This window comes from Brachyhypopomus gauderio, unplaced genomic scaffold (genome assembly GCF_052324685.1).
Source record: "Brachyhypopomus gauderio isolate BG-103 unplaced genomic scaffold, BGAUD_0.2 sc47, whole genome shotgun sequence".
NCBI classification, from domain to species: Eukaryota; Metazoa; Chordata; class Actinopteri; order Gymnotiformes; family Hypopomidae; genus Brachyhypopomus; species Brachyhypopomus gauderio.
In genome coordinates, this window is record NW_027506873.1 from 2,862,432 (window position 1) to 2,880,487 (window position 18,056).

Here is an 18,056-nt window from a genome sequence, read left to right on the forward strand (position 1 = left end):
GTCATAGAGGTAGATAACAATAGCTCGAACTGTAAAATAAACTCCCATTTGTTTACTATAGGCAAAACAGACTGCTAATGATTCCCACTCAGCTACTCTGCATTTGGCTACCATTGTAAGCTTTGAAAACCAATGCCTATGGTTATCACAGCTTACGTGAAGTAAGAGCAAGGATAAAAGATTGAACTTGTGCTGAACTAACTTTTGAACTTGTTCAACAGAACTTTGAACGTGACACTGAACAGAACTCGTGTCATTTTAACCAGTCCTACTCTCAGCTGGTGTGGCGTATCTGTTTTCTTCATAGATCTGTAGCAGTGAGCCCTCACTGTTATCTCGTTAGCCTTACTTTTGCCTGATACTTCCATCAGAAATACAAACATGTTTTTAAAAGGCATTTCTAGTACTAGGACAGGTTGGTTCGTTACTAAAAACAACATCACTTCATTAGACTGCCACCTCAGGCTAGCTAGCTAACTAGCGTCAGCCACTTACCTTCAAAATTTCAGAGGTAGGATGAAACGTAGAACTTGAAACCCTTTTCAAGTTTACTCTGTGGCGTTGTACTTGATGCTCTGACAATACGACGCACATCGTTGACGGGAACTCCAAGAGGCACCTTGTGAATTTAGGCTCGGCCATAGGCTTCCGCATACCAACCGGAAATATAGTAACATCCCTACACCAAACAGTTTCAAATGACAGTAAAATTGACCAATCATATCTTCCCTCTTAGTGGGCGGGCTTAACTGTATGATCATTTCCGCCCGCTGTGGTGACGCTAGCCTACATTAGCTGACGTGCGCGTTGTTTACAAGGACGAACAAGGAGTTGTGGACCTTATTTTGTTGGAACCTTATTTTGCTTAAAAAGTTATCTAGTACATATATTATTGTTTATTGCGTTTCTAAAGCTGTACTGTCTCAGTTTTTTTATTTTTTATTTATTGCAGTTAATTAGGAAAAGGGGGTGGGGGAGCGGGCCCACTTTTAATGGTCACGGTTCGCTACTGATATATATATATGGTCTCTGGTATGAACCCTTTGGGTACAAGCCAGGCTGCATCAGGTTATTGTAGCAGCCTGGCTGATTTGGTGTTTTGGTTAAAAAAAACAGGAAATTGTGATATGACGTGCTACTCAACTTTGGATGGTTTGGATTAGAATGTTTGGTTGGGAAGGTGGAATGTTTGGATTCAGTTTTGATGCTGAAAAGCTCAGAACAAGTCGCAAGACATTTTGCTCTGGATTACTATCAATACAAAACTAACAAATCTCTCTATTTTTTCTAGATCTTTCTCTCTTTCTATTCTTTCTATTTTTCAGGTGGAGAATGAGTTTTTACCCCAGGAGAACCGACCAGCCTAGGCCTAGGCAGGAAGAGAACCACTTCATAGACACACCAGGTTTTACCACTCATGGTGAGAAAAATAAATTTTCATATACTGTACATAATTTTATACTTCTATGTAAGACAGTATATTAGTTATTATGAGTATGGATTCCATAGGCTTATTCATAATAATTAAAAGTTAAATATACACATTTATATAGTAGGTTTCTAAGGTTCAGAAAAATAACATGTATATTTATTCTACTGATGACTGTCAAGCTCTGTATTTCATGTGTACATGATAATATAATTAATGGAGCATGGGTTACTTCTTTGATTTCTTTGACTCAGCACAATTTTCATAAATCTTAACATTGTCCATGTGGCCATGGAAAAAGCAAATAAAAATAAACACTTTTAAAAAGAAACAGATTTCTAACATGACATCACAAATTCTTAAACATTCTCCCCACATTCTAATGACATCACATGGCACCATAGCCCTTGTTATAATCACTTGTTCATTGGGAAACACGTACAAGGCATTTGAGCCTCACTGGGAGGCATGCTGGGTTTCACTTTACCTACTGTGGGATTTTCAGGTGTGCCCTACAACCCCCAAGAGACAGTGATCCACGCGGATCCCTGTGGACCAGCACCCTTCCCTCACAGAAGGACGGCGGGACCCTCAGATGTCGGCCATGTTAACATCCCTGTAGAAGGACCACTCCACACTGGTACTGTGTAACACTGAAGATTACATGCGTATTCAACAAACCAAATAATCATGCATGATGAAGTAGAAAAAAACATTTATTACATTTGTTTGTAAGGTCTGGCAGAGGTGCAGAACCATCAGCTTTCTGCACATGACCTGACCAGTTTTATCAGAAAATATGACATGACATATTCTTCAACATTGTAATGAATTCAAATGGCACTGTAGCCCTTCTTATAGACCTGATGATCTTAACAGTACACATTCCTCTGTGCCCTGGGTTGGTGTTTTGCATTTAGGCCCTGACATGGAGAGGCAGAGACACCTTGCTCAGCCCCATGTTCAAGGCGAGGTCCTGAAACAGATGGATCCAGTCAACCTCCAGCCTGCTGGTGGGTATTTGGGTATTTTGGGTATAACGTTGCTTTGTGTGGAATGCTACGGTTGCTATGGACGCTATTATTGCTATGGAATTCTATTATCGGCTAGTTAGTTAGGTTAGCCTAGCGAACGGTACCACGGAGAGTTTAGAGACAATATGGCGAGGTGATCTGTCTACTGCACTGTTATTCGTATAGTACATAATCTTTTTCTTAATGTTCATTCAACATGACAGCAGATGCCCTTCGGGGACCAGTTGGAGAGCAGTTGATCCTGGAAGAGGATTGCGATGAGAATTATATCCCATCTGAACAAGGTACATTAGCTGTTGCATACTACCTGTTACAGTTTAGGACCCCGGATAAAACTTTACCAGAGCCGGAGTGGCTAATCGGGAGATTCCGGAGGATTCTCGATGGGCCGGCTCATGTCAATCTCTAGTTTGGGCCGATTGGGATGGAAAAATAATTTTGGGCCGGATTTGGGCATGAAACTCCCGGGCTGAAAAAGTGGCCCACTCCGGCCCTGAACTTTAATATATGTTACTGAAATGATATAATTTAATATCCACCATTGATAAAGTCTACAAGCTACAACAGTTCCATCATTTAAAAACTAAATTATAACACTGACATAATAACTTAATAATATATAATAATATTATAATATATAAAAATTATAATATTAACAACACAGTTCCAGTTTGGACTCCTGTATGTTCGTCCAAGCTATAGCTACACTTTATAACATAGAATCAATCTCCATGCATTATGGACTTAAATATTTGAATTTGTGGGATTTTGTCTTGATTTGAAAATATCATACTTCTTGTCGGTATATTCTTCTTATCTGTATTGCTCCTCAGATATCCATGATTTTGCCAGACAAATTGGCATTGACCCTGAGAGGGAGCCAGAGCTCCTATGGCTGGCCAGAGAGGTGGCTGTAGCCTCACTACCTCCTGAATGGAAACCCTGGTAGGACAAGCTCATTCTCATAGTCACCCATAATGAAACAGTTTTCTTATCCTTACACACAGAGCAGTGAGCATTGGTGTGAGTGTTGGTTCCTTTTAGAAAAATCCAAGCATACTCTAATGTGCGCTTAATTGAGGAATGGCTTCCATTCCAAGAACTCTACGTCTCATTCATGCTGGCTCGTTCATTCAGGTTCTTGATTACCTGACGTACCAAGGCCCTTTGTCCCCTATAACTCAGTTATAATTTTAAGTACCATTTATAGAAGTAGGATGCATCAGGACTTTATTGTGAGTGTCATAATGTCACACGGACTCTCTGGAAGCTTGCAAGAAGTGGGCATTAAATCACTTATGACCTAGGTGATTAGATGAGCAAATTAGACAGCCCAACTTTTTTTTTAAAGACCATGGAACTGCAAGTCTGGAGAAGACTGAATAATTTGACTGGGAAATAAGATTGGGCAAGAGAAAATATAACAGGCAGAAGAGGATTGTTTTTGAAGTTGGGGAGTTTGATGTGACATGAAAGATCAGACACATTTTAACATATGAAATCACTTTTGGATTCTGTATTCAAATGGTTTGGGGGAAAGTATGTTATAACCTTATTGTCAGGTGTAACAGTGGTGTATTTATATGAGTCAGTACCTTTATAGATAAAACACACAAAGACAAGATCCAGGAGATATTTAATGTTAGTTGTCCCCGAAACTAACAATTGCAAAGTATATAATTAATATTTCATCACTCTATGCAGCAGATTTGCTTGTAGACTTGCCTTCTGGCACTATTAATCTGAGCAATGAGACCCAGAGCACCACTCAGTGTTTCAGATGTTGTCCTGTTGACACCTTTGTGGACAGTCCTGTGCTGGAGAACCTAGGCTTGTCTACATGTCATGTGTTTTTATGTGTGTTTATCTGATGAGCTTGTCTCCCTTTCCTACTCCAGTCAGGATGTGACTGGAGAAGTTTATTACTTCAACTTCTCCACGGGCCAGTCCACCTGGGACCATCCCTGTGATGAGCACTACCGCCAACTAGTGGCCCAGGAGCGGGAGCGTGCTCACCACGGCCGGACTGCCTCTGCCATCTCAGGCTCCGCCTCCACAGGAACCAGAAAGAACAAGGAGAAGAAGAAGAAGAAGAAGAAAGAGAAGAAGGAGAAAAAAAAGAAGGAACCAGAGGGACTGAAGGCCCCAAGAGTGAGTTTGGATCTGTGTACCCTAAAATGTATTTTGTCACACAGCAGTTATATTTGTCACACTTTCTCTTCCATTCTACACATTCTTGACTGCTGTGTTTCTAATAACACTGAAATGAATTGAACAATTATTTGCTCATCGAAGTATATCAAAAGATTTAGGATAGCAGTCGCCTAAAGTTGAGCAGAAAGGAAAAAGAAAGCTAATTTGTGTGTGCCATTCTGCTAAAGCTCTCTCTCTCTCTCTCTCTCTCTCTCACTCACACACACACACTCACACACTCACTCACTCACTCTATCACTGTCTCTCAGCTGCTGGCTCCTCTGGCTCCACTGAGAGGAATGTGTGACCTTTCAGTTCCAGGACTGCGAGGTTCCCTGGGCAACTTCACAGACCTTCATCCTTTAAAGTCCTCACTAGGGGTAAATGTACTGTCTATATCCTCTAGTAGGGGTGAACATGTACAGTCTATATCCTCTAGTAGGGGAATGAAACCTCATTGTATACTTTTATAAGGTGGTGTAAGAACAAACCCTACATACGTCACTGGAAGTAAAAGAACACGTCACTCCTCTGCAAAGTTTAGCTTTTACCAAATTGACTTTGAAGTGATGGAGGTCTGAGTTCATGGCAGAGGTGTAGAGCGTATGATGATCTGTATCTTAGGATATATCCGGAGCAAATTTGCATTCGCTAAGAGGACGACAGCTGGAGAGTCTGGCTCCGCCCATATTTAATTCAGATCTGGAGGTGGATGAAGAGGAGGAGGAGGAAGAGCAGAAGAAGGCGTCTGTCCATGAGGTGAAAACACCCGCTAGAATATAATGCTCTGATTTTTAGCTCACTGTCACCTTTGTAGTCTTTACACTGCAGTAAAGTATGAGGAATGATTTTCTGTATCCATGTTGCGGTGTGTGTTTGTGTGTACGTAGAGTCTGCTAGGGTCATCAGACCTGTTGCAGAACATACACTTGGACCTGGACATCCTGAAAGGGGGACTGCAGTATGAGGTGGCCACGATGTTCATCACTCTCCCTCACTCACACATTATGTTCCCAGCTTTTCACACACATTTATACAGCGCCACTAACATCACTGTGTGTGCTCACGTGATCTTGGTGTTACTGTAGCACCTTGCTCTACCTTTCACAAACACACACACACACACACACACACACACACACACACACACACACACACACACACACACACACACACACACATTATGATCTTGTGAATGTCTGTACATGCATGTTCATGCATATGTGTTTGCATGTGTTGGTGTGTTTGTCTGTGTATGAGCAGGACAGTGAAGTCAGTGGCAGTGCTCCTGTGGAGGAGAGATCCGAACCAGAACGCCAAGATCTCGCTCCGTTAAGAGACCACAGCCCTGACCCACCCTTGCAGGTACTCATTAACACTCACACTGCCTCTCTTCCTATATGTCTCTCCCTCCCTCCCTCTCTCTGTCTGTCTGTCTGTCTTTCTCTACAAACACTATAGCAGTGGTATAAGTGAGGGGACCTCAAAGTTTATTTGAGGTTAGGGTTTTATTTGAGGTCATGCGCCAGTGTTTTTCTTTCAGTGTTTCTTTTTGTCTTCTTCCTTTCCGTCCATCCATCCATTTATCCATTCGTCTGTTAGTCATATACATCCACACATCCTCTTGTTTATCCATCCATCTGTCTATCCATCTATATATGTCATTTCCATTACCTGATTCATTTGTATTGTGCACTAGGCCCCTGGCTCTCTGAGGGTCATGCACACTTCATACAGAAAAGACGAACCATATGTGGGTTCTATAAAACACCCTTTGGTTTCAGTTAAGGTGATGGCAATAAATTAAAGACTAAATAAATAAATTAAAGGCAGGGAGAATTCATTTACTCACAGCTCAGTGATCACCTAAGACAGTGGTTCCCAAACTTTTTCTGCCGTGCCCCCCTTTAGTAGATGAGAATATTTTTGCGCCCCCCCCCCCCATATTGATTAGGGATGTACCGATTCACGTTTTTCACTTCCGATACCGATTCAGATATCTGAGGCTTAGTATCGGCGATAGAGTAAAACTGTGCTGAATCGACTTAAAACATTTTTTTTTTAAACACAGACATACTGAATTACAAGTTTATTGAAAACTCTGTACCAGTATAGCACACTTAAACACACACAAAAACATGTAAAAACAACACAACTTGCATTTGTTCAGTCAGTGCAATTATGAATATAACATTGAATGTAAAATAAATAATACCAAAGAACCTGAAACTTACAAAAACAATAGGTTCACAACTTTGGTCAAACATGAAAAAAATAAACTGCAAGAAACCTTTTAAATGGTTCAAGAATTCTAAATATAATTTAAAATAAATAAGGAGATGAAATAAGAGAAACAGCAATTCATATGCGGCTAGTTTGCAAGCGCAGACATCACGCAGAGCACAAAGCATGTAACGGCCAGAAATATGTGTACTGTCTCTTTAAGGGAGCGAGTTGAGTGCGCATGGAATATTGTTGACTCAGACCACTGCTCTTTATTTTATCATTATTTCATTTCTGTAAGTAACGCATTCAATGAGCTTTGGGCAACTCACCAGTTCATGTATGAACAGTCAAGTAGTGCTGGAGCCCAGGTTTAATTTGGTCAACCAGCAAATAAACGGACTAAGTGGAATAGCACCAGCGCGAGTACGAGTCAGTGATTCACCTCTCCTCTGTGTGCTTCGCGTTTCACTGTTAACTGTTCACTGTTAACTGTCCAGGTTCACTTCTATCCGGGACAGAGTGGATATTTAAGGTTGAACTAACTCCGAAAAGCAAGCAATACAAGCATAGAATTAGACTGAATAGATCTGTTTTTATGGATCGGTCACATTGTCACCGATACCCGATCTAGAATTGTTTCAGATATTAATATCGGAATCGGTGCATCCCTAAATTGACACATGTGCACGTTTTACTTCCAAGCTCCGCGCCCCCCCTGCAATAGCTCCGCGCCCCACCTAGGGGGCGCGCCCCCCACTTTGGGAACCACTGACCTAAGAGGCCGAGCCAATGTGTGTTCATCACACGGTGTGTGTGCAGGAGAGCGTGGAGAGGGAGTGCTTGTTGAGGGCTCATCTGGAGGAGAGAGAGAGGATGCAGGCTTCACACACATCCCAGCTGGAGCAGCTCAGATTACAGCTCGACTCTCAGCTCCAAGACACCCACAAAATACACAAGCAGAAAGTAAGATCCCACACCCACACGATACGCACACGCAAAAATGCCTCTTCTGCCGTACCCAGTCGGGTGTTTATGTGTATAAAGATGGTGAGAGTTGTTTGTATTTGTTTGTTTTTCTTGTGTGTGTGTTTAGGAGTTAGAAGTGCAGAAGATGATGGAGCAACTGGACATGAAATCCAAAGAGCTCAAAACTCAGGAACTGCTACTCCAAACTCAGGTACTTTACCTGCGTTATTTGAGTGTGTGTGGGTGTGTGTGTGTGTGTGTGTGTGTATGTGGGTGTGTGTGTGTGTGGGTGTGCTACTCCAAACTCAGGTACTTTACCTGCGTTATTTGAGTGTGTGTGTGGTTGTGTGTGTGTGTGTGTGCTACTCCAAACTCAGGTATTTTACCTGCTTTATTTGAGTGTGTGTGTGGGTGTGTGTGTGTGTATGTGGGTGTGCTACTCCAAACTCAGGTACTTTACCTGCGTTATTTGAGTGTGTGGGTGTGTGTGTGTATGTAGGTGTGCTACTCCATGCTCAGGTACTTTACCTGCTTTATTTGAGTGTGTGTAGGTGTGTGTGTGCTACTCCGTGCTCAGGTACTTTACCTGCTTTATTTGAGTGTGTGTAGGTGTGTGTGTGCTACTCCAAACTCAGGTACTTTAGCTGCTTTATTTGAGTGTGTGTAGGTGTGTGTGTGCTACTCCAAACTCAGGTACTTTACCTGCTTTATTTGAGTGTGTGTAGGTGTGTGTGTGCTACTCCGTGCTCAGGTACTTTACCTGCTTTATTTGAGTGTGTGTAGGTGTGTGTGTGCTACTCCAAACTCAGGTACTTTACCTGCTTTATTTGAGTGTGTGTAGGTGTGCGTGTGCTACTCCAAACTCAGGTACTTTAGCTGCTTTATTTGAGTGTGTGTAGGTGTGTGTGTGCTACTCCAAACTCAGGTACTTTAGCTACTTTGAGCGTGTATGTGCAAATGGTACACTGAGCTCCATTGTATTAGGTGCCCTTATAGCTTTACTTATAAGTTACTAATCATTCGTCAGTCAGTTCTTTGTGCTGAGAAGTTAACTGAGTCAATGACCTGTTTTGAAGGAAAAAAATGAATAGGTCATGTCTGGAGTGTGCGTGTGCGTGCATGCATGTGTGTGTATCTTCAGTCCAGTCACTCAACTGCCTGATAAAATGATCTGTGTGTGTTCGTACTGTTGGTCTGTAGGCTGCAGATTTGAAGAAGAGGAGACAACAGCTGAGTGAGGAAGAAGATGAAGTTGAGAAGGGGATAGAGGTGCGTGTGAGTGTGTGTGTGACCAGGTGTATGTGTGTGTGTGTGCGTGTGTATCTGAGAGTGTGTGGCCAGGTGTGTGTGTGTGTGTGTATCTGAGAGTGTATGACCAGGTGTGTGTGTGTGTGTGTGTGTGTGTGTGTGTGTGTGTGTGTGTGTGTTTGTCATTGTGAACTGTTATGCTAGGTTGTGTGTGTCCCCCAGGTGTGTGTGTGTGTGTGTGTGTGTGTGTGTCATTGTGAACTATTATGCTAGGTTGTGTGTGTCCCCCAGGGGTGTGTGTGTGTGTGTGTGTGTGTGTGTGTGTGTGTGTGTGTGTGTGTGTGTGTCATTGTGAACTGTTATACTAGGTTGTGTGTCTGTGTGTCCCCCAGGCTCTCTCACGTGTCCTGAGAGAACGGGACAGTCTGCGTGCGGAGCTGGACAGACTAAGAGATGAGAGGAGGAGAGAAAGGGAGGAGCTGGAAAAAGAGAGAGAGGGAAGGAGGAGGGAGAGGGAGGAGAGCAGAAGGATGATGGAGGAGAGAGAGAAGCTACTGAGCAATACAGTGCTTCTACAGGATAGATGTGATGAACTCCACAGAAGGCTCAGGTAATACACACACACACACACACACACACACACACCCCCACACCCCCATATACACACAAACATGCTATAATACACATCCTGAAGACTTGGGTAATGTATACGTATACCAACTTCTGTCGATGTGCTGGAGGTTTAGATAATATATACACGCATACGCATGTGCGGGCACACACACACACACACACACACACCCCTGGGGGACACACACAACCTAGCATAATAGTTCACAATGACACACACACACACACACACACACACACACACACACACACACACACACCCCTGGGGGACACACACAACCTAGCATAACAGTTCACAATGACAAACACACACACACACACACATTAGCTTTGACAGAGTCAGTACTGGTCTCTGGTGACACAAATGCACGGTACACAGAGTGTGTACAATGTACAGATCTGTGTTGGTGTGGTTTGTGTCTGTCAGCGAGGTGGAGCAGAGAGAGCATGGAGACGATAACCTGGAGAGAAAGAAACAGGAGGAGGGCAAGGAGAAGAGCAGAGAGAAGGAGGGCTCCCTCGGAGTGGAGGAAATGGAACCTCCTCTCTCCCCTGTGCCCACCTCCCACAACAACCACAGCAGCATAGACGAGTATGTGGGGGGTGTGTGTGTGGGTGGGGAGGGAGGCTGTCCGATTGTATGTATTTATCATATGTTTATATACTCGTTTGTAATCTCCTCTCTCTCTCTCTCTCTCTCTAGCTTGCGGGAGTATATCTCGTGTGAAGGTGTCTCTCTGCAGAGAGCACGACGGTTCTTGGAGAAAGAGACCCGCTGTCTGAGAGCGAGACAGGCAGCACTAAGGACGGCCCACCCCAGCCCGCAGAGGTCCGCTGCAAGAGGTTCTGCTCAGCCTCTCTGCCAGGTCCGTCAAGTCTAGTCAGTTTTATTTATAAAGCGCTTTTTACAAAACATGGTGTCACAAAGCAGCTTCACGAGCGCATGGGTCCAGATCCCTAATGAGCAAGACGGGGGCGAGTGTGGCAGAGACAAACTCCCTAGGTGGATTAGGAAGAAACCTTGGGAGGACCAAGACCCCAAAGGGAAGCCATGCTCCATTGGCCCAGCAACTTTAAGTTCATATTTATAGTCCTGTGTCTATCTGAGCAGTCACAGTCTCTCCAATAGGGATGCTGGGCCTCAGGTAGGATGCTGGCCGTATTGGCACATGCATCCACGGCATCAGCACATCCACTGGCAACCCAGAGCATCTTCTAGCTGCTTTATGGAATTGTCTTTGTAGAAACATGTAGTCAAGATACAGAATGCAGGTTAAATATGTAAAATCAAATTAAACTTCCATATATATAGTACACGTGCCAGTGATTTAGCATGTGGCTCCAGCAGGCTTATCCCTAGCAGTATAACTAAAGGGAGGGGCCTGGAGGTGACCACAGGCATGAGGGTACTGAGACATTACTCTGCCTTCGGCTGTAATCTTGTCGTTTTCGGAGCTGAGCGCAATCCTGCGCTTTGAGAGAGCAGCAGGTGAGATGGATTATGGTATGCAGTGAGTTCACTCGGATATTGTGGAGGACTATTTAATGCTTTATAGGCCAACAGAAGAATTTTAAAATCAGTTTGATATTTAACCAGGAGCCAGTGCAACGCTGAGAGAGTAGGACTAATGTGATGCACTTCTCAAGGCCTAGTTAGGACTCTGGCTCTTGGATTCAAGTTGGAATGCAGCAAGTTGGACTTTCTTTAGGGACTGTTTAGAGCATCCAGTTAAAAGACAGTTACAGTAGTCCAATCTTGATGAGAGAGTGGGCCAGTTTCTCTGCATCTGATACCGAACGTACATGTCTCAGCTTGGCAATATTACATGAAGTTGCAAAGGCAGCATTAGTGACATTGCATATGTGTGTGAAAAATGAAAGATGCAAATCACTAGAGACACCTAAACTTTTAGCAGGAGATTCAGGTGTTACTGAAAAGCCATCTAGTGTAATAAGAAGATTTGACCAATTGCTTCTTGCAATCCAAGAAGTAACACCTCAGTCTTATCAGAATTTAGAAGAAGAAAATTAGACACCATCCAGTTCTTTATTTCTTGGATGCAGTTCTCAGTTTTGGTAGTAGTATTGACATCATCCAAATTAGAAGATATATATAACTGAGTATCATCTGCATAGCAATGGAAGCTAATACCATGACTACAAATGCTTGCTAGCATATATAATAGAATAACATGGGACCCAATACAGATCCTTATGAGCATTCATTATTTTCAAGTACAAATTGGTAACGATCGTTCAGGTAGGATTTGAACCAGGACAGTGATTGACCTCAGACCTCTTTATCTGAGAATATTAAGAGATTGTTAACTACTTTAGACGGTTTCAGTGCCGTGGTGGGTCTAAGCACATTAGGTCTTGCAGTGCCTACAGCCATGTAGCCAGGTCAGATAGGAGACAGTAGGAAGCATGAGTGTAGTTCCTATTAGATGTTCTGCTCCGCTGTGCTGTAGGAGGTGAGTGAGCTGGAGAAGCTGAGGGAGACGGTCCAGAAGGACCACACGCTCCTGAGAAAGAAGGAGGAGAGACTCGGCCAGCTGGAGACCTCACTGGCAGAGGAGGTAACACACACACACACACACACGTATGCCTGCACCCACACACTTACGTACAAACCCACATTAATACCTACCTGGGCTTTACAATGTTTTTCTCAGCTGTCATGTGATGAAGGCGAGCGGCTGGTGGGAGATCGGAGAGTCTCATTTGATGTCAGAGACTCAGAGACGAGCAGAGACGAGTATGGCCAAGAGGAGACGAGTGAGAGACACACTCCATGTGCATGCACAAAACACACACACGGGCAGACATTTTGAGAAGGCACTAATTTTGGTTTTCACAAAGTTTACTACCACAGTTTTTTTATGGTGGCAATGTGTATTGATTCTAGATTGTGATTAGATGAATTGCAATTAATTGCAAAGTCATTCCCTGTGATGAAAATGACTTTCTCACAAAAATTACTGCATTCCAGCTTCTCCATTTCAGCCCTACAAAATGGCATAAGATAATTTCAGTGTTGATCTCGTTAGTTCAGGAGAAAAAAAGTTAATGAGGATAAGACAGCTTGACATCAATCTGTCATGATGATTAGAAGAGAAGACTGGTTGCTTTAAAAGGGTAGTGGTGCTTTTACGTTTTCTCCTGTGAACTATGGTCACCTCCAAGGAAACACGTTCAGTCATCATTGCATCAAAAGTGTTTCACAGGCAAGGACAGTGTGGCCTTGTACGATGCACCCCAATCAACCATTTATCCAGTCACTAAGGACTTTGGGGAGAGTGCTTCAGTTGCATGAAGGAGGCTTCAGGGAGCGTCTCCTACAGTAGTGTCTCCTACAGTAGTGTCTCCTACAGGAGCGTCTCCTACAGAGGAGGCAGCTATGAGCCTCCTCACACCATCAAAGTGTGGGGTGACTCCCAATGTTGCCTAAGCAAAGCACAGCCATGAATAAGGGAAGGTATCAAAACATCCTTCCAGAACAACTTCTCCCAACGATTCAGGAGCAGTTTAGCAGCAATTAACAATTATGGACTGTTAATAATTGTACTTCATTATATCACATAAACATTTGACAAAAGGTTCTTAAAAAAATAAACTGAGGAAGCAAACTGTGAAAACTAAAAATTTGCCCACAACTGTAAGCAGCTCTAGAGTCCACTCTGGTCTTGTTGGTTCATAGTTGTCTGATGTTTTTATCTCTCTAGCAGTAATACACCCAAACCCTGGTCTTCCTCTCTGTTTCAGCACATGCAGTGCCAGTGAAAGTGCAGCAGTTAGCAGAGTCCCTGCAGCAGATCTCTGGCCAGCTGAACACGGTGCTGGGTGCACTGGGATCTCTCACTGGGAGGACCGTCCAGCCCCTCCCTCAGCCACCTCCGTCCTCCTCCTTCCCTCCTGCCCCGTCCTGGGCATGGACACCAAGCCCCGCCTCCTCTTCATTGGCCAATCAGAACAGTTTCTTACACTGTTCTGTCCCAAAAACACACGGGTCTGACCTTCATTTGAACTCCCACTGGAGCAAACTCTTCCCTGGTACGTAGAGACAGACACACCCCAAACATTAGCAGTGATGAGCAGTGGTCACCTCAGTGGGCTGCAGTGATTTTCACTAATGCTTCATTTCTTCATCACTCGTAAAACCTTTGAATACAAATAGAAACTTCTGCCTCTCCCTCAAGCACAAACCAGTCACTGCTGGAGTTATAGCCTTTTTTGCATAGTTGATGACCTCCATTGATTTTCTGTGCTTGGATAATGCCGATCTTTTCCAGTGCAAGTGTGGTGCAGTGTAGAGACCTGCTGTGTCAAATTAGCTTCAGAAATCTAAATCGCACTACCTGTATTAAGACTGCTCTGATTTTAGGAGTTTCCATGGATACCAGTGCCCGCTATCCCATGAGGGCTACCAGAGCATATTGTGGATACACTCCAGCAAGGTGACTACACACACTTGCACACCAGTGCAGGCTCGGTCACAATCTCTCACTCTCACTCACAGGGTCAGTGCTGCTGTTGATTTTGAAAGGAAAATTGATGAACTCATACAGTGCTTTTCCATTATGTGTGTGTGTGTGGGTGTGTAGTCACTCCTCTGAGCTAGATGGCCAGAGGCTGCAGAGACTGATTGAAGACAACAAAAGGTGGCTGGAATCACAACGCAAAGACCCAAATGTGTATCCTTTCACAATCTCTCTCTCCCCCTCAGCTTATACACATGTATGTATCACACACAAACCAGTACGGGAACAGAATGCATCATATTTTCACACACACTCTCTTGCACCCTTGTACTCTCCTGAACCTCTGCCCAGGCCTCTCTTCACACGCTACCCAGCTGCCCCACCCACCAATGGGCTGGTCCAGCTCGGCCTGGACGAGAACAATCAGATCAAGGTCTACCATTACCGAAGAGGCACAACCCACTGATGTCCATGTATGTCCAGTGCAAACATCAGTGGATAGACAGAATACAAACATGCCATCAGCATGTACACATTACAGGTGATGTTGCTGACAAAGTCAAGTCAGATTTAGCATAGTACTTTGAAATTCCTTTTTGATAAAAACATTATCTAATTGAAATTCAGATGGTATATCTAACTGTAATTAGTGATTAAGGTATTTCCGCCTACATAACACATTGCAGTGGAGGATTATACTTATTACGATGGCGGTGGCAGTGTTGGATGTGACTAAAACGAGCTTGAACGTCGTCTTTCCTGCAGGTGCTGAACCTGCGCTCTGGCGTGTCCCGCATGGCGGTGGTGTCCTTGAGGGAGTTGTACTCCAACCTGCAGAAAGGGATGGACCAGGAAGTGGAGGTTACAGCTAAGGTCCTCCTCCACAAAGCAGCGGAGTCCAATGGCTTCATCAGGCAGGACGTGGACACAGCTCTGGACAGCATGGTGCAGAACTGCACCCCCATTCGGAGCATGAACGCCCTTCTCGCTGGAGGACTCTGGTCAGTTAGTCTGCAGTGAGCTTTAAACTGTGGCTTTCAGATAGCAACAACAGTCACAAGAAGCTAACACAGCACTAATTTTGGCTGCTGTTTTTTGCTGCTGTTTTTACCTCTTCATTGTTCTTTCAAAATATTGCCCTGGCCTATATCAATATTTTTAGTTATTTATCCTCTTATATATTATTTTTATTGCGTTCCATCTCCGCTCTGCTGATCCAAACTGCCCTTCACAATGCTTAAAAAATAGGCTAGTTAGCTAGCTCACAGAGGACATACAAACATTTTCTGTTTAAAAAATACAGGATGTACACTAACTGGTGCAAACTAAGCAATCGAATAGAATATGATCATTTTATTGTGCACTTAGATCATACATAAGGGTATTAAGTTTCTTTATAGAAGCTAAAAGTTGTACTGTATACATTGATTGGATGGATTAATAGTTATTACCTTATTTTTTTGAATGCCCTAATTTTTTTCCTTCTGTTTTCCTTAAAAGTCTGAATGCTGCAGTAAGAAAGTGTACTGCTCGGCACTTGGCTACTTTGGTAGAGAAGATTGGTGCTGGCCAGTTATTGTCTGGGGCGAAAGACGTCACACCGCGAATTATTCCTGTCAGTCTCCAAGTTGGCACAGGACTCTTCACAAGAAACCAGGTTAGTACTGGGATCAGAACGAGAATTCTACAAAGCTTATTCAGTTTCCCAGATAGTAATCTTTTACTGATTCTTTTAGTCTCCTAGTGTGATACTCTGAAGTCAGCAAATGCTGCTAAATTGTAGAGTAATAGAAGCACTATCGTGTCTTCTAGACACAGACAGCCTTGTAAACTTGTGCCCTGGTAAGATAAATGGTTGGTGTGCTGCGAGTTACGGGTCTCTCACTCTCGGTTCTCTCCTGTTTTGGGGTCTGTTCCTCGTCTCAGGCGCTTGGGCCGGCGTATCCTGCTGTTCCTGTCCTCCCACCATGACTTTGATAAGATGGTGGAAAAGTACATCCCTGCCAAAGACCTGGCAACCATCAGGGACACTGTCCACACTCTGAAATCCAAGGTAGCGATTCATGTTTGGATACATGATGAGGATTTTTTATCCCATCCACTATGCCCCATGTTTACTCACTAAACAAACTTATTCACAAAACTTTTAGGTGAAACAGACTGCAATAAAAAACCATCTAAACTGTGATGGTAGACATATATTGTAAACAAATACTCGAGTACAGGGCAGTGTGTGGCACCACACATTGTATTTACAGTAGGGCATGCACAGTGTAGTCCCAGACCCAGTAGTTAAAGGACAGAGCATGGTTCAAAATGAACCGGCTTGAATTTCAAATACATTTATCAAAAAACTATTCTTTCAGAAAGTCATTCCACTGATATGCTAAGAGATGCCAGAGATAAAAAAGATAAAAGATTGACCAGAAATACTATAATTCCTATATTAATTAATAATATTTATAATATTGATAATAATCATTCCAGAGAGTTACCATAGTTACCAAATATTGTCACTTTAATTGAATGAAATCTTTCTAGGTTAAGAAAATGCTTCTGTAATAACCCAGTGCTGTCCAGGGTTGATTTATTGATCATTGTTCCTTTTAAATGTTCTTTTTATAGAGCTGGTTAGGGAACTCTACCCCCGCAAGCCACAACTGGTTGAGCAGAAGGTGCTCCCTCTGCTCTGGTAGCTCCTGGGGACCTCCAGCAACAGTGGTACGGTCCACGGGAGGGGTGGAAGCGTGACGGGGCCACTGTCCACCTATGCCAAGCCCTTCATGCCCACATGGGTCCGGCGCTGCTGGACTGTGCTGCTTCCCAACCTTCCAATATCCGCAAGAGACTAAGAGAGTTTGTGAAGAACCTCCCGATCACCTGAGAGCTGCCAGCCAGACCTCCAGACCAAAATAAAGCCCAACATGGATTCTACTTGAAGATGGAGATGTTTGTGCATTTCTTACTGTGCCTGCACTCTAAATGAAAGAGAGAGGAAGAAAGTCAAACGTTTTTAACATTTTGAATGAGCAGAAAGCTAAATCCTTAAACTCAGAAGTCCTTTTAAATAAGGAGCACAGATTTTAGTGAATCACATCAGGTTTAACACGCCTAGGAGCTCTGCTCTGTTTGCACTTTGAAATACTAACACTTATCATGATAACTGTTGTCATGGTGACTATAGATATATATTGTTCTATGATTGTTATTTTCTTTTCTTTTTTTTGGCCCACCTCCACCCCCCCCCCCCCCCCCCCCCCCATCTTTGGAGGACAACTTTGTTTTAATATCAAATAATAGATCAAATAATAACAATTCTGTATAATAAAGTGATGACAATTATTGGGGTTAGGTGGACCATGAGAGGATAGAATATAGAAAGAAAAGAAGGGAGAGAGAGAAAAAGAGAAAAGACAGGAGGGCGGGGAAGAAAAAAAAAACATACATACATATATACAAATATATACATATATATACACACGCATATATAAAAAAAAAGATATATATAAAAATAAATAATAAAAAAAAACCAACCAGCTCAAATGACCACTGCAAAGTAGAGCAGAAAGTGTACCCAAGACATACAGCACAAATGACTGATGTATATATATGTGTGAATGTGTGTTTATGTGCAACACAAAAGTGCAACATAGGATAAATGTACAGAATGTACTTGCCAGCGAGGGTAGAGAGCTGCGAAAACTTCCCCCCCAGAGGCCAGAGGTAGGCAGAGAAAGGCCCGGGAATCCCACCCGCCCACGGCCCCCCCAGGAGCTGTGGAGTCCCAGGGCTGCACTTGCCTGTTGACATATCCTGAGGTAACTGTGCAGAATGTAATTTATCACATGC

At 43.3% G+C, this 18,056-nt stretch overlaps 2 protein-coding genes across 2 annotated transcripts; both read left to right on the top strand.

The window, feature by feature from the left end:
- Positions 1–791: 791 nt before the first annotated feature.
- On the top strand, positions 792–6,371 carry LOC143487509 (centrosomal protein of 164 kDa-like). Its single transcript, XM_076986445.1, has 10 exons — positions 792–1,420; positions 1,935–2,069; positions 2,350–2,442; positions 2,667–2,747; positions 3,297–3,408; positions 4,362–4,614; positions 4,926–5,036; positions 5,281–5,415; positions 5,547–5,635; positions 6,356–6,371. Exons 1-10 carry the CDS (start codon positions 1,333–1,335, stop codon positions 6,369–6,371), a joined length of 1,113 nt encoding a protein of 370 aa, XP_076842560.1. The 5' UTR covers positions 792–1,332.
- A 2,647-nt stretch (positions 6,372–9,018) lies between these two features.
- LOC143487605 (centrosomal protein of 164 kDa-like) lies at positions 9,019–17,456 on the top strand. The gene is made up of 14 exons (XM_076986636.1): positions 9,019–9,117; positions 9,489–9,706; positions 10,154–10,318; positions 10,430–10,592; positions 12,198–12,305; positions 12,402–12,504; positions 13,492–13,779; positions 14,111–14,183; positions 14,331–14,420; positions 14,559–14,748; positions 14,973–15,208; positions 15,708–15,864; positions 16,134–16,260; positions 16,833–17,456. The coding sequence occupies exons 2-10, from the start codon at positions 9,627–9,629 to the stop codon at positions 14,671–14,673; spliced, it is 1,185 nt and encodes a 394-aa protein (XP_076842751.1). The 5' UTR covers positions 9,019–9,117; positions 9,489–9,626; the 3' UTR covers positions 14,674–14,748; positions 14,973–15,208; positions 15,708–15,864; positions 16,134–16,260; positions 16,833–17,456.
- The last annotated feature ends 600 nt before the right edge of the window (positions 17,457–18,056 follow it).